At 44.3% G+C, this 19,520-nt stretch overlaps 1 protein-coding gene and 1 non-coding gene across 2 annotated transcripts in view; one reads left to right on the top strand and one right to left on the bottom strand.

Annotated features, from left to right (window-relative positions):
* Positions 1-6,572: 6,572 nt before the first annotated feature.
* The window catches only part of LOC100394603 (ornithine decarboxylase), a 31,138-nt gene continuing 18,190 nt past the window's right edge, over positions 6,573-19,520 (bottom strand). Inside the window, 3 exon segments of the mRNA XM_078333792.1 lie at positions 6,573-10,547; positions 10,550-11,084; positions 16,049-16,107. Coding sequence (XP_078189918.1) covers positions 9,688-10,547; positions 10,550-10,835 — 1,146 coding nt within the window. The 5' untranslated portion in view covers positions 10,836-11,084; positions 16,049-16,107 and the 3' untranslated portion in view covers positions 6,573-9,687.
* Positions 8,896-8,998, top strand: LOC118145438 (small nucleolar RNA U13). The gene has a single exon (XR_013521759.1). It is a non-coding gene; the product is annotated as a small nucleolar RNA U13 (small nucleolar RNA).

Raw genomic sequence — 19,520 nt, 5'->3', positions numbered from 1 at the left:
AGTCTTGAACAGGGCCAGGACCTCAGCTCTGCCTGGCTATGGTGACTCTGAGCCAGGCAAACCTACGATAGTCTCAGTCTGTCACGGTCTCACGGGGGATGTCAGCATTATTACCTTTGGAGTCAAAGTGGGTAATCCAGGGAAACCAGGGTTCCCAGTAGGGACCAAGACCAAAGGATGGAGGGGTCTGGCCTGTCCCAGAAGGTCAGGCTGGACCAGGGGCTGTGTGAAGCCCTGGCAGCCGAGGCCCTTGCCCTTCAGGTTACAGGCATCTGGGTCCTCGTCTAGATCCTCACATGCCATCCAGAGACCCAACCCTAGGGACAATTCCTCCCAGCTGGTAGCAGTGAGTCAATCCTGGTACTCACCCCACCAAAAGCTCTGAAATGAGGAGGCCTGTGGGTGAGGGTAAGACTCTTCACGAGAAGGTTCTCAGTGGCAAGAAAGGTTTGAGCTGTGCCTTAGGGAAGCCAGAGGGTAGGTAACAGGCCCCCTCACAAAGCCTGCCAGGGAACACAGGAGAAACACAGGTGTAGTGGTGGGAATGTTCTGGGAGACAGCAGGCAGCCTCCCACTCACTGATGGGACCGAGTGAGGTCAGGTCCACACGCCAGAAGCTGGATTCCACCACACAATGCACTTTGTTTCTTGTTTTAGAGACAGGGTCTTGCTCTGTTGCCCGGGCTGGAGTGCAGTGGTGCAGTCATAGCTCACTGCAGCCTTGACCTCCTGGGTTCATGCAGTCCTCCCACCTCAGCCTCCTGAGTAGCTGGGACTACAGGTGCATGCCACCATGCCCAATTTTATTATCTGTAGAGACAGGGTCTTGCTATGTTGTCCAGGCTGCTCTCAAGTGATGTTTCCACCTCAGCCTCCCAAAACACTGGGATACTGGGATAAGCCAGCGCTCCTGGTTCTGCTGCTGTATTTTGGCTGCCTTGGTGCACAGGAGGTAAGAGCTGGGGGGCAGAATCTGCTCCTGGACCTTTCCCAGGTCTGTACCCAGACTGACCCCTGGGCTGCAGGAGGCAGGTGTGGAGAGAACGCAGCAAGCAGAGCCGGCCAACCAGTGATGGAGACCCAGGCTGGGACTAGGAGACGGGGCTCCAACCCTCAGCCTAGTGGCCCTACCAAACCTTGAAAAAGAGAAATGAATGATCTAGTCTCAGGTATTCCTCTGGAGCAACGCAAAACCGACTGATACAGCCTCCACGCTTGGTGTCCACCGGACCCGACCACTCGAGGAAAGGCTGCTCTTGCCTCTGCTGTTAACATCCAGACTATGACAGAGTTGTTCCCCTGCTCTGCCTCAGTTTAACTCTCTCAGCTGAGCAGAGTAGGGATAATTGCTTCTCATGTGGGCCACAGGACAAAACAAAGCCCTGAGTCCCACAGGAAAGCAGGTGGGCCGTGTCCAAGGGAAGACATAACGGGGGAAATATTTTATGTCCTCGGGGTGGCAGAGGGATATGGAGAAGATGCCTCTTTTGTGGTTAAAAGAGAAGGGAAGATAAACAGAGAGGTGCTGGACACCTGTCTCACCCTGACCTCCCCCACCCCACCCCAGGCCCATTCCCACATAGCCCCCAGCTCAGGAGGCACAGTTCTCCTTAGGGTCAGTGGGACTTCCAGGCTAAGCTGGGGAGGCTGACAGTCCGGATTCATCAGGGGCAGACGTAGTGTAAGTGATGTGCTGGACGGAAGTGGAGAGGGGACACGGGAGCCGTGGTGTCAGGTCTGGGGCTGCCAACGTGGTACCTGCCCTGGCCATGGGCAGGCCACGCTACTCCACCCTGCCAGATGTGGCCTCTAATTCTAAGGCATCTGAGTTCCAGGCCAGGACTGGAGCCACACTCCCCTTGGAAACAAGGGACAGTCCGCGCAGACTTCACTGGTGCTTTGGGCAAAGGCAGCTGCACAAATGAACAGAAGGGGCCCTGCTGGAGAGTAGGAATGGGCCTGGACTACTCAGACCTGCCTTTGTGACAGGTCGGTCCCAGCCTTCCAGTCAGACCCCTGAGAAGAAAGCTCATTCAGCCAGGGAGTGGGAGGCATGGCCTGCAGGATCCCTGGTGTCTGTAGCCCCTCCCACCCACATAAGCTCCAGAAAAAAAGATGCAGAAACAGCAGGTGTGCCTCCCAGCTGCCCGCTGCTTCCTGGTGGCCTCAGCGACCCTGGATGAGTCAAGATGGGGCTGCCAGCAGCTGGGGGCAGGGGGAAAGCTGGGTCCCCAGGGTGGATGCACAGAAGGGACATGCAGGTATGGGAAGTGCCAGGTACTCAGGGCTGAGCCCTTTTTGTCCAGGGGGCCGTGGTGACATCCCTGATGCTGAGCTCAGACTAAGGAGTCAGAGCCTGGTGCCAAGGAGCCTCTCTGCTTACCAAGACAGTCCTGGGGTCACTACCCCTCTGCCCAGGCTCAAGCATCCAGGCTGTGGAAGGGCAAGCCTTCAGAAAGAAGGGAACTGTGGTGTGGGTTCCCTGGCAGTCAGAGGCCTTGGTGAACAGAGCCCCCTATGAAAATGAAAGCCCCCTTCTCCACAGCAATGCTGTGAGAAAAAATTGTAGGGTTTTGGTGTGTGGACCCTCCCCACCCACCCTTGGGACACTCTGGGTTAAGTGCTGACTTTGCTCTCACCTTCCCCACATGCTCCTTGGGGCCCATTTGGTCCCCACCCACAACAGCAGGAGTCCCTCTCTCCTGGGCCTCAGCCCATGCAATACCCTTTGCCCTGGAGACTTCCTGAGGCCCCCACCTGGGACCCAGCCAGTAGAGAGGAGGCCACCTGGGACCCTCAGGAGTTTCTGTGTGAGGGGTGGGGGCTCTATGGAGCCCAATGAGAACTCTTAGGGGTGTGGGAGTGACCTTTGTCCTGCCAGTCGGAGGTGGAGAGCCCAGGATACACTCCCTCAAGGGAGGCTGCTCCTCCATTCAAAACAGTTGCCAAAATGTAGGTGCCTCCTTCCCTGACCCTCTCGGAAAGGGCACGTGCCCAAGGAGCAGGCTCAGGTCACCCTGGAGAAGCAGCTCTGTGGATCCTCCCTGTCAAGCTCCAACCTCACTCAGCACCCAGGCCAGGGTCCCGGAGAAGAGCCCACCACCGCCGCACCAACCCTGCCTTTGGCAGTGGGAAAGGAACAGCTCTTTGTCTCCGTTCCCGCTTTCACCTTACAGGGACCTCGGGATGGCCGATGGGAAAGACCAGGAAGAGGTCAATTACTGCCCAATTGTGGCCAGCATCTGGATGCTCCCGGAGGGCTGGATAGGGGCCTCTGCGAGTGCTCTTCCACCTCCCACCTTCTCTATCTGAGGCTCCGGGCTCTCCATACACTACAACCCAACCTGGGGCAGCCCAAAGTCTCCAGTGGAGGGGAAGGTGAACGGACCGTCTCTATCCCCTTTCCCCTACCGCCCTGAGCATAACTCTGGTGCCTGGGGCCCACGGTGGACTTGGTTTTGAGGCTGCAGCAGCACCGGACCTGGCGGGCTTCCGGGTGTCCCCAAGCCCCTCCCGGCCGCGCTGAAACGCGCGTGCATCCAGCAGGCTGACACACAGGCTGCCGCCATGCATGCAAACCCGCGCCTGCACGTCCATGCATGGCCCACATCTGCACACACGCCATTCCAGAACTGCGCTATCCCCTCGCTTAGGCACTGGCACACGTGTGCACGCAGGAAAGCCCATGCACCCAGCCAGCCCCAAACCGACGCCCGCAGACCTGCGGGAGGTCCCGAAGCAGGGACGGCCTGGCCGCGGGGTCCGGGCAGCCTCCGCCTCAGGGCGATCCCGCCAGCCTGGGCTGAGGCCAGAGGGTGAGTCAAGACCTCGGCCTTTTTTTTTTAAGAGGTCTCCCCCTGTTACCCAGGCGGGAGTGCAATGGCGTGGGCAGGGCTTGCTGCAGCCTCAACCTCCTGGGCTCAAGCGATCCTCCCAAACTCAGCCTCTTGAATAGCTGGAACCACAGGTGCACACCACCCTGCCTGGCGAATTTTTGGCGTTTTTGGTAGAGATGGGGTTTTGCCATGTGCTCAGTCTGGTCTTGAACTCTGGAATTCAAGTGATCTGCCCTCTTTGGCTTCCCTAAGTGTTGGGTTACAGGCGTGAGCCACTGTGCACAGATCGTTTTTCTTTCTTTCTGGTTTCTTTGGAGGGGGGATGAGGTCTCACTCTGTTACCCAGGGTAGAGTGCAGTGGCACTACAGCTTGCTGCAGCCTCGAGCTCCGGGAATCAAGTGATCCTCACACCTCAGCCTCTTGAATGGCTGTGACAGCAGAGGCACACCACAAGCCTGGCCCTTTTTTTGTGTGCTTTTTGTAGAGATAGGGTTTGCCTTGTTACCCAGTCTGGTCCCAAACTCCTGAACTCAAGTGATCTGCTTATCTTGGCCTCTCAAAGTGCTGAGTTACAGTCGTGAGCCACTGTGCCCAGCCATTTCTTTCATTTTTTTTTTTCTCCTTTTCTTTAAAAAGTTTTTTTTTTTTTGAGATTAAGTCTTCCTATGTTTCTCAGGCTGCAGTGCAGTGGCACGATCACAGCTTCCTACAGGTTCAACCCCCTGGGCTCAAACGATTCTCACATATCAGCTTCTAAAATAGCTGGGAACACAGGTGCACACCACCATGCCTGGTTAATCTTTCGGATTTTTGTAGAGATGGGTTTTGCCACGTTGCCCAATCTGGTCTCAAACTCCTGAACTCAAGTAATCTGCCCACCTTGGCCTCCCGAAGTGCTGGGTTACAGGTGTGAGCCACTGTGTCCACGTGTTTTTTCTTTTTAAATTATTATTATTTTGGGATTAGGTCTTGCTCTGTAACCCAGGCTGTTGTGCAGTGTTGCGATCACGGCTTGCTGCAGCCTCAACCTCCTTGGCTCAATCAATCCTCCTACATCAGCCTGTTGAGTAGCTAGGACCACAGGTACACATCACCATGCTTGGCTAATTTTTTGCATTTATGGTAGAAATGGGATTTTGCCATGTTGCCCAGTCTGGTCTCAAATGCCTGAAATCAGGTACTCTGCCTACCTCAGCCTCCCAAAATGCTGGATTACAGGTCTGAGCCACTGTGCCTAGCCCTTTTTTCTTCTCTTTTTTAGATTATGTCTCACTCTGTTATCCACGCTAAAGTATAGTGGTGTGATCACGGCTTGTTGTGGCCTCAACCTTCTGGGCTCAAGTGATCCTCTCACCTCAGCCTCTTGAATAACTGGGACCACAGGTACACACACCCACGCCTGGATAATTTTTTGTAATTTTTGTGGTGATGGGGTTTTCCTTGTCCAGTCTCATCTCGAACTCCTAAACTCAAGTGATCTGTCCAATTTGTTCTCCCAAAGTGCCGGATTACTGGCATGAGCCACTGTGCCCAGCCGGTTTTTCTTCTTCTTCTTTTGAGATTAGGATTCATGCTGTTACCCAGGCTGGAGTGCAGCAGTGTGAACCTTCCTGGGCTCAAGTGATCCTCCCCCTCAGCCTCCTGAATACCTTGGACCACAGGTGCACTTCACCGTTATCGGTAGAGTTGGGGTTTTGCCATGCTCAGTCTGGGCTCCTAAAATGAACTTTTCATGGTGAAATCTAGACATGCAAATACACTGAACACACACACACACACACACACACACACACATATTTTAGGAAAGGCAGGCAACAATGTTTGTATTAAATATAAGAACATAGACCAGTGAGCAGATGAAAAAACGCTCAGTATTATTCGGCATCCAGGAAATGCAAATCAAAACCACCATGAAGACTGGGCAACATGGCAAAAACCCATCTCAACAAAAAATACAGAAATTAATCAGCCAAGATGATGCACACATGTAGTCCCATCTACTTGGAAGGCTGAGGTGGGAGGACCGCTTGAGCCTGGGAGGTGGAGGTTGTATGTAATGAGCTGAGATCGCCTACCTAATATAGATGACAGGGTGATGGATGCAGCAAACCACCACCACGCCACGTATATACCCATGTAACAAACCTGCACGATCTGAACATGGACCCCAGAGCTTAAAGTATAATGAATAATTTTTAAAAAAAAGACAGGTAAAGCAGGGTACACTGGCTCACATCTATAATCCCCGCACTTTGGGAGGCTGAGAGGGGAGGACTGCTTCAGGCTAGGAGTTCAAGACCAGCCTGGGTAACATAGTGAGACTCTGTCTTCACAAAAAAAAATTAAAAAATTAGCCAGGTGTGGTGGCACATGCCTGTGATCCCAGCTACTCAGGGGGAGCTGAGGTGGGAAATCACTTGAGCCTGAGAGGTCAAGACTGCAGTGAGCTGTCATCATGCCGCTGCACTCCAGACTGAGCAACAAAGTGCACACCACCAGTTTTTCTACATCCCCACCGACACCTATTAATATTTTAAAAAGACAGATAACAGGTGTCGGTGGGGATGTAGAAAAACTGAAGCCTTCGTACACTGTTGACGGGAATGTAAAATGGTACAGCAACTTTGGAAATAATCAGGCAGTTCCTCAAAATATGAAACAGAGTTACCATAAGACGCAACATTTCTAATCCTAAGTATATACACAAAAGAAATGAAAACATACATCCATACAAATACCTGTAAATCAGTATTCATTATAGCATTATTTAAAACAGCCAAAAAATAAAAACAATCCAGATGTCCATCAACTGATGGGAAAAAATATTTTTCCCATATAATTTCCATAAGTAAAATATTATTCAGCCATAAAAGGAAATAAAGTGCTGACACGTGCCCAATACGGATGAACTTTGTTTTCAAGGTTCTTGTGCTATCACTGGCATAGTGAAATTTTTTGTAAAAGAGTGAAAATAAGCCAGTCACGAAAGTTCACATTTTGTTTCTTTCATATGAAAGGTCCAGAATAGGTACATCCATTGACAAGGAAAACAGATGAGCAGTTGCCTAGGGCCTGGTGGACTTGGGAGGAATGAGGGGGTGACTCTAAAACGATATGGAGTTTCTCCTGTGGGTTATAAAAATGCTTTTAAAATTGTGGTGATGGTGCATAGCTGTGAATATACTAAAAACCACTTTAAATGGGCAAACTGGATAGTATATAAATTATACCTCAATAAACCTGTTAGGAAAAGATTTATTGAGAATAGCTAAGAATGATAGTAACACTTTGTTCTAAAATCTTTTTACACTGTGCATTTCTTTTTCTATAAACTCTCTTCATATATTTTGCTGACTTTGCCTGCGGGGTTCTTTACTTATTTATGGCGGCTCTTATTTGGGAAATTGGTCATTTATAAATGGGGAAATCTCTTCTCCCACATTGAATTCTTAGTGTTCATATTTGGTTGCCATACAAAAGCTCTTTATTGATACACAGTAAAACTTATCACTGTTTAAATTTATGGCTTGTGAATTCATTAACTTTGATTTATGAAGCTAGGTAAGAAGTTTTTATTCTATAGGGCTACCCAGTTCCTCCAACATCATGTATCAAATCATCCACCTCATTTGAAATGCCTCCTCTATAACTAAATTCTCCTCGTGTATTTGACTCTAAGCTGTTCCACTGCTCTGCCTATTTTAGTATGTAGTAGGACCAGTCCTCACTCAGCTCTCCCCGTCAATCTAATCTTCTTTTCCAATGTTTTCTTATTTCTTCCATATCAAATATTCAAGTCATCCTTTTATCTCAGTATTTGAAGTTTTCTTCATAGCGCTTTCACATTTCTTATTAAGTTTATTACTAGCTCTTTTCTTCTTTTTGTAGCTCTTATAAACGGTATTTGTTGAGGGGGGCGGTATTTTAAAATTCCCTTAGACTTTCTATTTAGCCATTATATGACATGTACTTTTAAATTTCTGATGTTACTTATGATATTAAATATAAATATCTGGTTAGGATAGAAATTCTATATATAGCACATCACCTATATTTTTTTAAATGCATAGACAAAGACACAAAAAGAAATGTATGATAGGGCCAGGCGTGGTGGCTCCCACCTGTAATCCCAACACCTTGGGAGGCTCAGGTAGGCAGATCACCTGAGGTCGGGAGTTCGAGATCAGCCTGGCCAACATAGTGAAACCCCATTAGTATAAAAATACCAAAATTAGCTGGGCATGGTAATCCCAGCTACTCCAGAAGCTGAGGCGGGAGAATCGCTTGAACCTGGGAGGCAGAGTGGGCCAAGATGGTGCCACTGCACTAGTCTGGGCAACAGAGTGAGACTCCATCTCATTAAAAAAAAAAAAAAAGAAATGAACTTTATCAGAGTCCTGCAATCAGTTTTACTCAAAGAATGAGATGTAAAAATATATCAAGCTTAAAGGGAGTCTATTACCGTTACTCCCCATCGAAGAAGGAGAGTTGGTACTAACTTGTTACCACATCACTATGGAGTCTTTGACTTTTAAGGCTGTTAAAGGAAGGGGTATTTGGTAAAAGACAAATACAGTAAATAGGTCATCAACTCTAAAATGTTAACCTTAAAAATATATACACATGCTTAAATGCTTCATTCTTTTCTTCAGGTAAGAATCCTTAAGAGACAATGGGGCACTAGGGCTCACGCTTGTAATCCCAGCACTTTGGGAGGCCAAGGTAGGTGGATCACGAGGTCAGGAGTTCAAGACCAGCCTGGCCAACACAGTGAAACCCCGTCTCTACTAAATATACAAAAATTAGCTGAGCATGGTGGCAGGTGCCTGTAATCCCAGGTACTTGGGAGGCTGAGGCAGGAGAATCCCTTGAACTCGGGAAGTGGATCCCGAGTTAAGCTGAGATCGTGCCACTGCACTGCAGCCTGGGTGACAGAGCCAGACTGTCTCAAAAAAAAAAAAAAAAAAAAAAAGAGACAGATCAATGGTCACAGTGGTTACTAATTACTTTAAGTCTCAACCTTTGTGACTTCTAGTCTGAAGCTCATTTTAAGATAAAAAGATTTTCTAGCTCATAAATGTAATAATTGGGTTCTCACACTCACGTGTGAGATGTACCCCTCTCACCCTTGTTACAACTTCAGCACATAAAAGCTCTGTATTCTTTAAAAGCTTTTAAAACAACTTTTCTAATTAGATAACAAGACTAAACAAGTTAGAAATATAAATCACGCATGCATGTCTAAAAATACAGCAAAAAAATAAAAATACCAAAAAAAAAAAAACCAAAAACCAAATCTGTGGTCTAAAGATACACATTCATTGTGCTCCAGAGGAACACACATACTATTATCACAGGTGTCTACCTATCTCACTTCCCTTTCCCTCCTCCTCCTCTGATATATTTGTTCCTTCATAACCTTGAGCTCACCTTCATGGCTCCCTGTGCTTTCCCCTGTCCCAGGGAATCTTTTTTTTTTAAGATGCTTTATTTTAAAAACAGGTCACAACCCTAAGCTTTTGGCCCATTCTGCCACTGTACAGTCACAACCCTAAGCTTTTGGCCCATTCTGCCACTGTACAAGCTACAAACGATTGTTTAGCAGCTGAGGAACACTCTGAAGTAGCATGTCTGAAGAGTAAATAAAAATCCATATAAAACAAATATACAAATAGTTTCCATAGAAACACAGGTAAAAGTATGACCCACATCCTAGCCTTCTGTGTGGCCAAATCGTGCAGACCCTACCCTTACAAAGACATTTCAAAACTAGCAGTAATTAAGTTAAATGGTCCTCCCAAATCCTTTAATTCAAGCTAAACTTGCAGTTACCAGCTGCAAGAGTGATATCTACACATTAATACTAGCTGAAGCACAAGCTGCTCGGTGGCGTTCCATCCCACGCTCCCAAGCACAAGAAACAGGCAGGGTGCTGACGTCCTGCTCCTCTACTTCGGGCGGGAAGTCCGGGTTCTGGATTTGCTGCATGAGTTGCCATGCAGGCCCTGACATCACATAGGAGATTGTCGGCCTCTGGAAGCCACTGAAAGTAGACGCAGCAGCAGCAGTGTAAGCGCCCATGTTTTCAAAGAGCATCCAATCACCCACATGCATTTCAGGCAGGTTACAGCGCTCAACAATCCGATCAATGCCATCACATGTTGGTCCCCAAATGTTGGATGAATAATATTTCTCATCTGGTGTAGGTCTCTTTTGCAGAAGGGGTTTTACATGTGCATGATCATACAGTATGCAATTAAATGATCCATAGACACCATCATTCACATAATATAAAAATGTTTGTTCACTCAACTCATCTTCATCATCAGAGCCAGTCTGTTCCTTTAATACAATTTTCTTGGCAATGATATTAACTGCAAGTGTGAAAGCTGATGCAACATGGTATCTGCCGGGCTCAGCTATGATTCTCACTTCAGAGTCTGACGGAAAATATTTGTCCAATGCTGGGTTGATTACGCAGGCGATCGCTTCAAATTTAAGCTTCACATCCTCAGATCCAGGAAAGCCACCGCCAAGATCAAGCAGATACATGCTGAAACCAACCTCAGCCCCCATGTCAAAAACACTGCCGGCATCAGTGATTGCCTGCACAAAGGTCTCGGGATTGGTACAGCCGCTTCCTACGTGGAAGCTGACACCAATGACATCGATATTAAGCTCTTTCACCCGTTCCAAAAGGAGCCTGCTGCTGTGGCACCGAATTTAACTCTGAGACGACAGATTGCTTTGGAATCATCAGTGGCAATTCGCAAAACCAACTTTGCTTCTGGATGTGCCCTGGCAACTTTCATCAACTCAACTTCACTATCAAAAGTCATCATCTGGACTCCATTATTAGCAGCGTACTTTTGAGATACTTGTTTACAAGGGTTTGCATAGATAATCCTCTCTGGAGGCACCCCCAGACTCTGCACCAACTGTATTTCAGTCTTGCTACCACAGTCAAACCCTGTCCCAATAGCAGCAAGGGTATTCATGATGGCTCTGCTATCATTACATTTGACTGCATAAAAGGGAGTCACACGAGGAAGGGCTTTTAACCACCTTAGATGTTTCTTTAGAATGTCTCCTAGGTCTGCGACATAGAAGGCATCCTTATCAGAAGAAGAAACTTCATTAATTTTTTGGTCCAGAATGTCCTTGGCAGTAAAACCTTCATCAAGGAAGTAGCAGTCAAACTCTTCATTACCAAAGTTGTTATGATTTCTTCATGTTCCTATGGAAAACTAAGAGATGGATTTGAAAGAAGCATTTCCAGCTTTTCACAAAGGCAACTCTCTAGGAACTCCAAATCCCTCTGCGTGTGCCCTTGGAGCAGCAGTGACAATCTCAGAGCACCCAGGTGTCGCGGGCCAACCCCATGGGGAAGCACAGTCGCCAGAGCACAAGCCGCAGGAGCAGGAATACTCTGCCACCCCTGCTGTGCCGGTCAGCGCCTGGCTCCCACCCGCCAGATGCTGGCCCAAGGAGGCATGGGAGGTGCAGGCAGGGGGCGGCCGGCGGTGGTGGCAGTGGCTACGGGAGGGACTGACCGATCATCTTACCTGTTCACTAAACTTTTATCCCTGTTTGTATCACAAACACATCTGATAAAGAAGGAGCACATGATAAATACAGAAAATATTATCTACAAAGAAAATTAAAGGACTTAAAGAAACTAAAGAATACACTTTAAAAGGTTTTGTTTATCTGGATCACTTTATATAACACAGCAACTAATGCCAAATAGCAGTAAGAAAACTAATCTTTCTTCCGTAAGAAGTTGTCCATAGAATCTCTAAAGTTGAAGCCCCTTTGTTTATAAAAATTGAGCAAATGCCCTAGGGATCTGTTCCCCGGAGTGTAAAATGAAATGTGGTGAAGGAAGATAGGGTTGGACCTAGATATTTTCAAGCAGTGTTTCCAGCAGCACCAAGATTCCTCAGAGGGGCTTCAGGGGTGGGAGACTGGATGGTGGACCACCCTTCCTCACAATTTCAATTCTGCTTTTATCTTCTTCTCATATTTTATTCTTAGAAAATACAAATTATTTACTTCTTAAAAATGAGACACTGGCCAGGCGTGGTGGCTCACGCCTGTAATCCCAGCTCTTTGGGAGGCCAAGGCAAGTGGAGAACCTGAGGTCAGGAGTTTGAGACCAGCCTGGATAACATGGTGAAATCCCTTCTCTACAAAGAATGCAAAAATTAGCTGGGTGTCATGGCAGGTGCCTGTAATCCCAGCTACTAGGAAGGCTGAGGCAAGAGAATCTCTTGAAACTGGGAGGCAGAGGTTGCGGTGAGCTGAGACCATGCCGCTGCACTCCAGCCTGAGTGACAGAGCAAGACTTCATTTGCAAAAAAAAAAGAGACACTGTAGTCCAAGCTAGATTTCCTTGTGCAGTGGTGGGACCATCTTAACTACTTTAACCTAAAACATTAGTATAAAATGAGTAACTGTTGCCATGGTTAAAAATTTCTGAATTGGCCACAACACAGTGGGACAGGAGGGGGGTGGAAAGTGGAATCTATGAATTTACAACACGCTCTGTTGTCTCAGGACATTGTTTTTAAAGAGGCCACTCAGGATAGTTATCTCCAAAGTGTTGTAAACTAAGCTATCCAAAGCACTTATTTTAAAATGTGCGTGTGACCCTGCATAAAGCAAAAATTGCTTTCTGGAAGAAGAGAGATCTGAAAGTACGCATAAGGAAAAAGTACGAATGCCTGGAGAGCAGGAAAAGTAAAATGTGGGAGTCACACGATGTAAGGACAACAATCACTCATCCAATTAATAAAGTAAAGCTTCGTAAAGCAGTTCAGGTGACATTTACTTCCAAAACTGAAGAGGTTAAAATTATCTTTCTATATTAGTCTAAAAATTATGAGAAAAGACATCCTAGATTTGTCATGATACCCAGGAGGTTGCAGTGAGCCAAGATTGTGCCACTGCACTCCAGCCTGGTGCCTGGCAACAGAGTGAGACTCTGCCTCAAAAATAAAAGAAAAGTTTTTATATATTTATTCTGAATTTGTAAATTTCTTCCAAATATTTTCCTTGATCTTTTTTTCTCTCAAATAAGATTTTGAACAAAAAATGCCCTGCCTTCTTTTTCCCATGTTTATGGGAATACTGAGTAAACATACACAATTTTATAAACAAGTGCATAAAACTAAAGCACAACAGTTGGCCAGGTGCGGTGGCTCACGCCATAATCCCAGCACTTTGGGAGGCCAAGGTGGGTGGATCACTTGAGGCCAGGAGTTTGAGACACGCCTGGCCAATATGGTGAAACCCTGTCTCTACTAAAATACAAAAAGTAGCTGGGTGTGGTGGCACGTGCCTGTAGTCCCAGCTACTTAGGAGGCTGAAGCATGAGAATACCTGGAACCCAGGAGGTGTAGGTTGCAGTGAGCCGAGGTTGCGCCACTGCACTCCAGCCTAGGCAACAGAGTAAGACTGTCTCAAAAAACAACAACACCACACCTAAAGCACAACGGCACAATAGTTACGTCATTTCTCCCCAACTAGTAAAGGCTTCATTAAAGGTATTTTAATATTAAACTATGAAAAACAAGAACTATGACTTGGTGGCTAGTAAAAGGCTGGTGTTGTAAACAAGAGACAGAAAGGTTAAAAATTTACTATTTTTCAGTCTTGGGTTTATTTTGTATATGTAAGTATTTGACTGAGTTACCTAACATTCAACTTCCAAAACAATCATTAGGTTTTATGACAAAAGAAGTACTTTTTATAGCAATTTTACTGCCCAATCTAAAAACAGTATAGGGAAGCTTTAAAGGTAACAAAATAAAACTGTACACAATTCTAAACAACTCTGTTTCAAACCCAACCTGGGACTTCCACTCACTGTAATACTACACTTGTGATCAACTCTGTAACAACTTGTCAAAAGGAGACTTGTAACATCTGCTCTGAGGGAATGCTTCAGCATTTCCTGCTCTGCAGCAGAAAACATGTGGGAATCACTCAAAACTCGAAATTTCCAACAGAGCAGCATTTCCCAGAGGGTAAGCCAGAGCACACCATCCTCTGAGATGCTATCATGTAAATTATTAAACAAACTTGGGGGAAAAAAAATGAAAACAGCATTAAGTCTCCAAGAAGTCCTTCAGTAAAAGATATTTTGAACCTGGTTTTCCCAAAACCTTGCAATCCCCTAAAAACAAACATCTATTAACAAACCACTAGGCTGGGTACAGTGCCTCACGCCTGAAATCCTGGCAGTTGGTGATGTCAACATGTGTGGATCACAAGGTCAAGAGACAGAGACCTTCCTGGCCAATATGGTGAAACCCCATCTCGATTAAAAATACAAAAATTAGCTGGGCATGGTGGTGTGCACCTGTAGTCCTAGCTACTCCCGAGACTGAGTCTGGAGAATCACTTGAACCCAGGAGGCGAAGGTTGCAGTGAGCCGAGATCACACCACTGCCCTCCAGCCTGGGACAGAGCAAGACTCCATCTCAAAAAAACAAACAAACAACAACAACAAAAAAACCCACTATATTAGCACTCACAGAATATTTTGGGGGATATGGCAAAGATTAGGCTACAGGTGTCAGGTAAGTAAACCCTTACGAAACAAGATTGAAAATAAAATTAAAAAACAAAAAAGCAGAAACAAAAAAACAATTTATTTAATATTTTTTAAAAACAAAATTGGGCCAGACACGGTGGCTCACACCTGTAATCCTAATAATTTGCAAGGCTGAGGCAGGTGAATGGCTTCATCCCAGGAGTTCAAGAACAAAACTGGGCAACATGGCAAAACCCCATCTCAACCAACAATATAAAACTTAGCTGGGCATGGTGGCATCCCAGCTACTCAGGAGGCTGAGGTGGGAGGACAGCTTGAGCCCAGGAGGCAGAGAATGCAGTAAGCCATGATTGCACCACTGTATTCATGCCTGGGAAACAGAGCAAGACACTGTCTCAATCAATCAATCAAAGTAATATTGCTTTACCATGTAGCAGAACTCAAAATGAGCTCAGCATATCCATATGTAATACCAACATTACACACACACACACTTTTTGTTTCCCTAAGCTTTACAGATGGACATCATGCCCAAATAACTATTCTGTAGTATCAACGCCACAGAATGTTAATATGTCCTCTGACTACACAGAAATAATTCTTAACAGGATGTTAGCCCCCAAAACACATACATAAGCATGTAAAGCAAATACAACTAAAAATAATCGCAGGAACACAGCTCTTCTGGGGAAAGTTGTGAAGTCTGAAGTAGTCACTCATATTTTTACCCTAATGCAACTATTACTATCTCAGCCATAGAAATGATCAAAGTAAGGGCTGGATATATTTAGATTTTAATCACCATAATATAGATTATGGCATATAATAGAATCAGTCAGCTGAGTGTTCAAAAATTCTCAATTTAAACTGTACATACTTTGAGGGTCTACAGAACATTTCATAACTAACCTAACAAATTGTGATCTTTTCTCTACCTTCTGTAAGATTTCCAAACATAAAAAGCAGCAATATGAACTTTAGTAAAATTGCATGACAATTACCATTTGACTCTACTAAACTGCAACTATTACCTCTAGAAGTAATTAGACAGCCAGCTCCATAGGTCCATGGGATTTCCTGTGATTATTTCTAGAAGTACCAAATAGGATCACAAGCATGCGGGGACCACTCTCTAATCATAAAATTCTCTAAATCCTCAATCTCAATTTACATTTGAAAAACATTTTTTTATGGTAAAAAGCATGTGTGTCTATATGTGTGTGTGTGTATGTGTATAAACACATGTATGTATGAATCATTAAAAACTCTACCTATAAACAACATAACGCTTTATAACCAATGGTTCCAGACGTAGGCCCCAGAACAATAGCATCAACTTAACCTGGAAACTTCTTCAAAATGTAAACACTTGGGCCCCACCACAGACCTACTGAAATCACAAACACTGAGACTAGCTCTCCAAATGACTCTGGTGCACGTTATATTAAAAAAAAAAAAAAAAAAAAAAGCAGGCCAGGCACAGTAGCCTCATGCCTGTAATCCCAGCATTTTGGGAGGTCAAGATGAAAGGATCGCTTGAGCCCAGGAATTCAAGACCAGTCAGGGCAACATAGTGAAACCTTGTCTCTATTAAAAAAAAAAAAAATTAAAAAGAGAAAAAAATTTTTTTAAGTAATCACTTAAACTTACCCTCCTGAGAGAACAGGTAACACCACTCGAACAAATGGAGGATCAAATGGAAAGTTATCCTAAAAAGCAAATAAGCAAGTTAAGAACATCCTCAATGTTACACTACTTTCAAGATTTTAAAAGATTATATAAAGAATGTGTACATTTATTATCAGATAATGGGTAAGAGTTATAAAGTTAGTAACCAAAACCAAAACGAAAACCAAAGCAAATAAAAATGAGGTTAAAATCAGGCCCAAACAGAACAGTGTTATGGTAAACTCATGAATATATGAAGGGGTGCCACTTCAATAAAACTATATACAGGAACCATTCCAATAATGATAAACTAGGTAATTTAGATCAAGCTCCTGACTAAGAACTAGAAAGGTGAACAAAACGTAACAATTTCAGGGCTAAGAAAAGGGAACACCAGAGAGCAGGGTCTTCTTTCCCCCAACCCCTTGGGTTTTCTTCCAATGACAGAAGAGACAAGAAGAGGTTAACAAGCTGAGCTAAAACTCAGACTCAGTGAACCCACAAAAAGATAAACACTGGAGCTCACCTCTCCCCCGAGGAGAGGCCCTGCTAAGTCTCCCACTCCTTAGGTTGGGACCCTGAAGAACAAGCTGCAAACTGCCCTAACAGGGAATGATGGCCAGCTTTAATCACCTCAATTCCTGACTGGATGAGGCAATCCTGGATTGCTGATTTCCAAGGCCCCGGCAAGGAAAAACACAAATCTTCTCTGGAGAATATCATCCAAGGCTTCAAATTAGTTATACCATTTTTCATATATAACATCTACCACTAAAAATAAGCCACACGAGACTTAAAGACTGTCGACATAACAGAAAATGAGAGAAGCAAACAACAGACACAAAATCACAAGGGATCAAGATAAGAGTTATTGCCAAACATAAGGAAAGAAAAGACAAGACTGAAAACCTGGCAGAGAAATGCAAATTATAAAAAATGAACCATATGGAAATTCTGAAATTTAGCAATACAATAGCTGAAATTAATAACTTAATGGATAAGTTTAACCACAGCAGTAACTTAGTAGAAGAGAGATTCAGTAAACTGGAAACTAGGTCAGAAAGACAAAATGGTAGAAAATGGAGAAAATAAAAAATATACTGAAAAGTTTATTACATACGTAGAGTTCTGGAAGGGAAAAAAAAGAAAGAAAGAATGGGACAGAAGCAATACCTGAAGATACGGTTGCTGAGAATTTTCCAAAACCAACCAAAGACTTCACGAGATTTAACCACCATAAATACTTCAAGAGAAACAATGGAAGCTGGGGTAAGAGAGTGATATCTTCGAGGTGCTGGAAAACACTGCCAACCTAGAAAGTTACACTCAATGAAAATATTCTTCAAAAATGAAATAAAAACTCTTTTTATCTTCAGACTCACACTAAAGGAAATACTAAATGATATTTTCGGACAGGAAAAAGGATCCTCAATGAAAATATGGAGAATAAAGAGCATGAAAAAGAGCAAATATGCATGTGGATCTAAGTGAATACTGACTCATTACATAATTAAGTGTAGGGTTTTTGGTAAGCATAGAACTAGAGTGCATGATGACAGCAGCACGTATGTGGCAGGCAGGACATGAACTCACAGTGTTCTAAGGTCCTTGTATTGACAAGGAAAAGAAAAAATATATAAACAAGGACAACTAATGGGTCCAATTAAAAGACAAAGATCATCAGACTTGATAAAAATAAATGAAGAGAAGAAGATGATATAAGATGAGGGATAAGAAGAAATCATTTTCTATCTTGCAATAGAAATTAAAGATTATCCACAAGACACCAACTTAATGACACACAATACCAACTTAATGACAGTAATTATAATCTCCTTTCAAATAAAGTAGCTCACCTTTCATCTATATTTAACAGACATAATGAAAAGTACAGAGGTTGATGTAAAGCTTGGTAAAGGTACAACTTCATTTAACCTATTATTTACATTTTTTTTTGAGTCGCAGTTTCACTCTGTCGCCCAGGCTAGAGCGCAATGGCGTGACCTTGGCTCACTGCAACCTCCCCCTCCTGGGTTCAAGTGAACCTCCTGCCTCAGCCTCCCGAGTAGCTAAGATTACAGGCACCCACCACCACGCTTGGCTAATTTTTGTATATTTAGTAGAGATGGTGGTTTCACCATGTTGACCGGGCTGGTCTTGAACTCCTGACCTCAGGTAATCCACCTGTCTCAGGCTCCAAAGTGCTGGTATTACAGGCATAAGCCACCGCACCTGGCCTATTTAGATTTTTAAGTATGTGAATCCCTAATGAATGACTACAAAACCTCTTCCTTGATTACGTATGATTTAATTCGTTGTAAAGAGTTCAGAATAAGTCTTCTACATCAAAACCTGGGGACTTCATTCCATAAATTCTATACCCTAGAACTCAGGAATCTAGATTTTACAGAAATAAAGAGAGTTCTTCGGGGGGGGGAAGGTTGAGGATGACTGTTAAGAAGTTTGAGTTACCTTAGTATATATTAACTTAGAACCAGTCTCTCAGGCTCTACAAGGATCTCATGAAGTCATCTGATTTTTCCATTTAACAACTCAGCCTTCTAAGTTATTCTTAAGGATGAGGAACATTCTACTTTACATCACCAGATGGGTCTAAATAGTTACAACAAATCACTTCATATTGAGTTGAAAATCACCTCTTTGTAATTTGACTTATTAGTTCTAGTTTTGTGCCCTGTGTTCACTAAACACAAATAAAAACTAATGCTTCCATATACATGCTCCTTCAAAGAGCTGAGGACAAGCTAACATCAACCCCCCATATTCTCTCCAAATCCACAATGTCACCACCTGTCCTAGGACATGGAATACAATCTCTTCCCAATCCTGGCCACGATTCTCTAAATAAACCTAAACTTATCTAAATAGACCTTTCTTAAAGTACTACCTCAGAATTCAATTCAGTAATTCTGATGTTGTCTGTAACATCAGAAAATGACTTCCTTAAAAGCACAGCACGTTGGATTTACCAATTTGCTGACCAGGTTGCATTCCCTCCTGCCCTCACTCCCATCTCTGTGTTATGCTTTATCTTAAGTTCCATTTTTCTTAATATTCATGACTCTAAAGTTGTCACTGTGGACATCAGACGCCAAAAATATATATTGTTCTGGCTCCTTCCTGTAAATCTTTCCAAGGCATACCTGCTATCCTCCAAAGTCTGTGAACCCCGATACTAATAACTTGGCAATTCAGTTTAAGGTCCTCTTCAGAAGGTCAGTTAGCTCAAGGCAATCACATTCTTCCCAGGCCCCTTAAGAAAAACTCCAACCCCAGAAAAGGCCCTTCTTTCTAGTATCAGGAGCCATGGTCCAGAAACAGAAATCCAATAGAATTTCAGCCATTTACCTCCCAGATCATGCCCTCCCTGAAGTTCTACCTAGAGCAGGAAAAAATAATAAAAACACCACCTGCAGTCACAAATCCTCCAGTT

The sequence above is a fragment of the Callithrix jacchus genome, chromosome 8, assembly GCF_049354715.1.
Source record: "Callithrix jacchus isolate 240 chromosome 8, calJac240_pri, whole genome shotgun sequence".
NCBI classification, from domain to species: Eukaryota; Metazoa; Chordata; class Mammalia; order Primates; family Cebidae; genus Callithrix; species Callithrix jacchus.
Note: the sequence above shows the minus strand (reverse complement) of the source record. Positions and strands in the feature narration are given on the sequence as shown.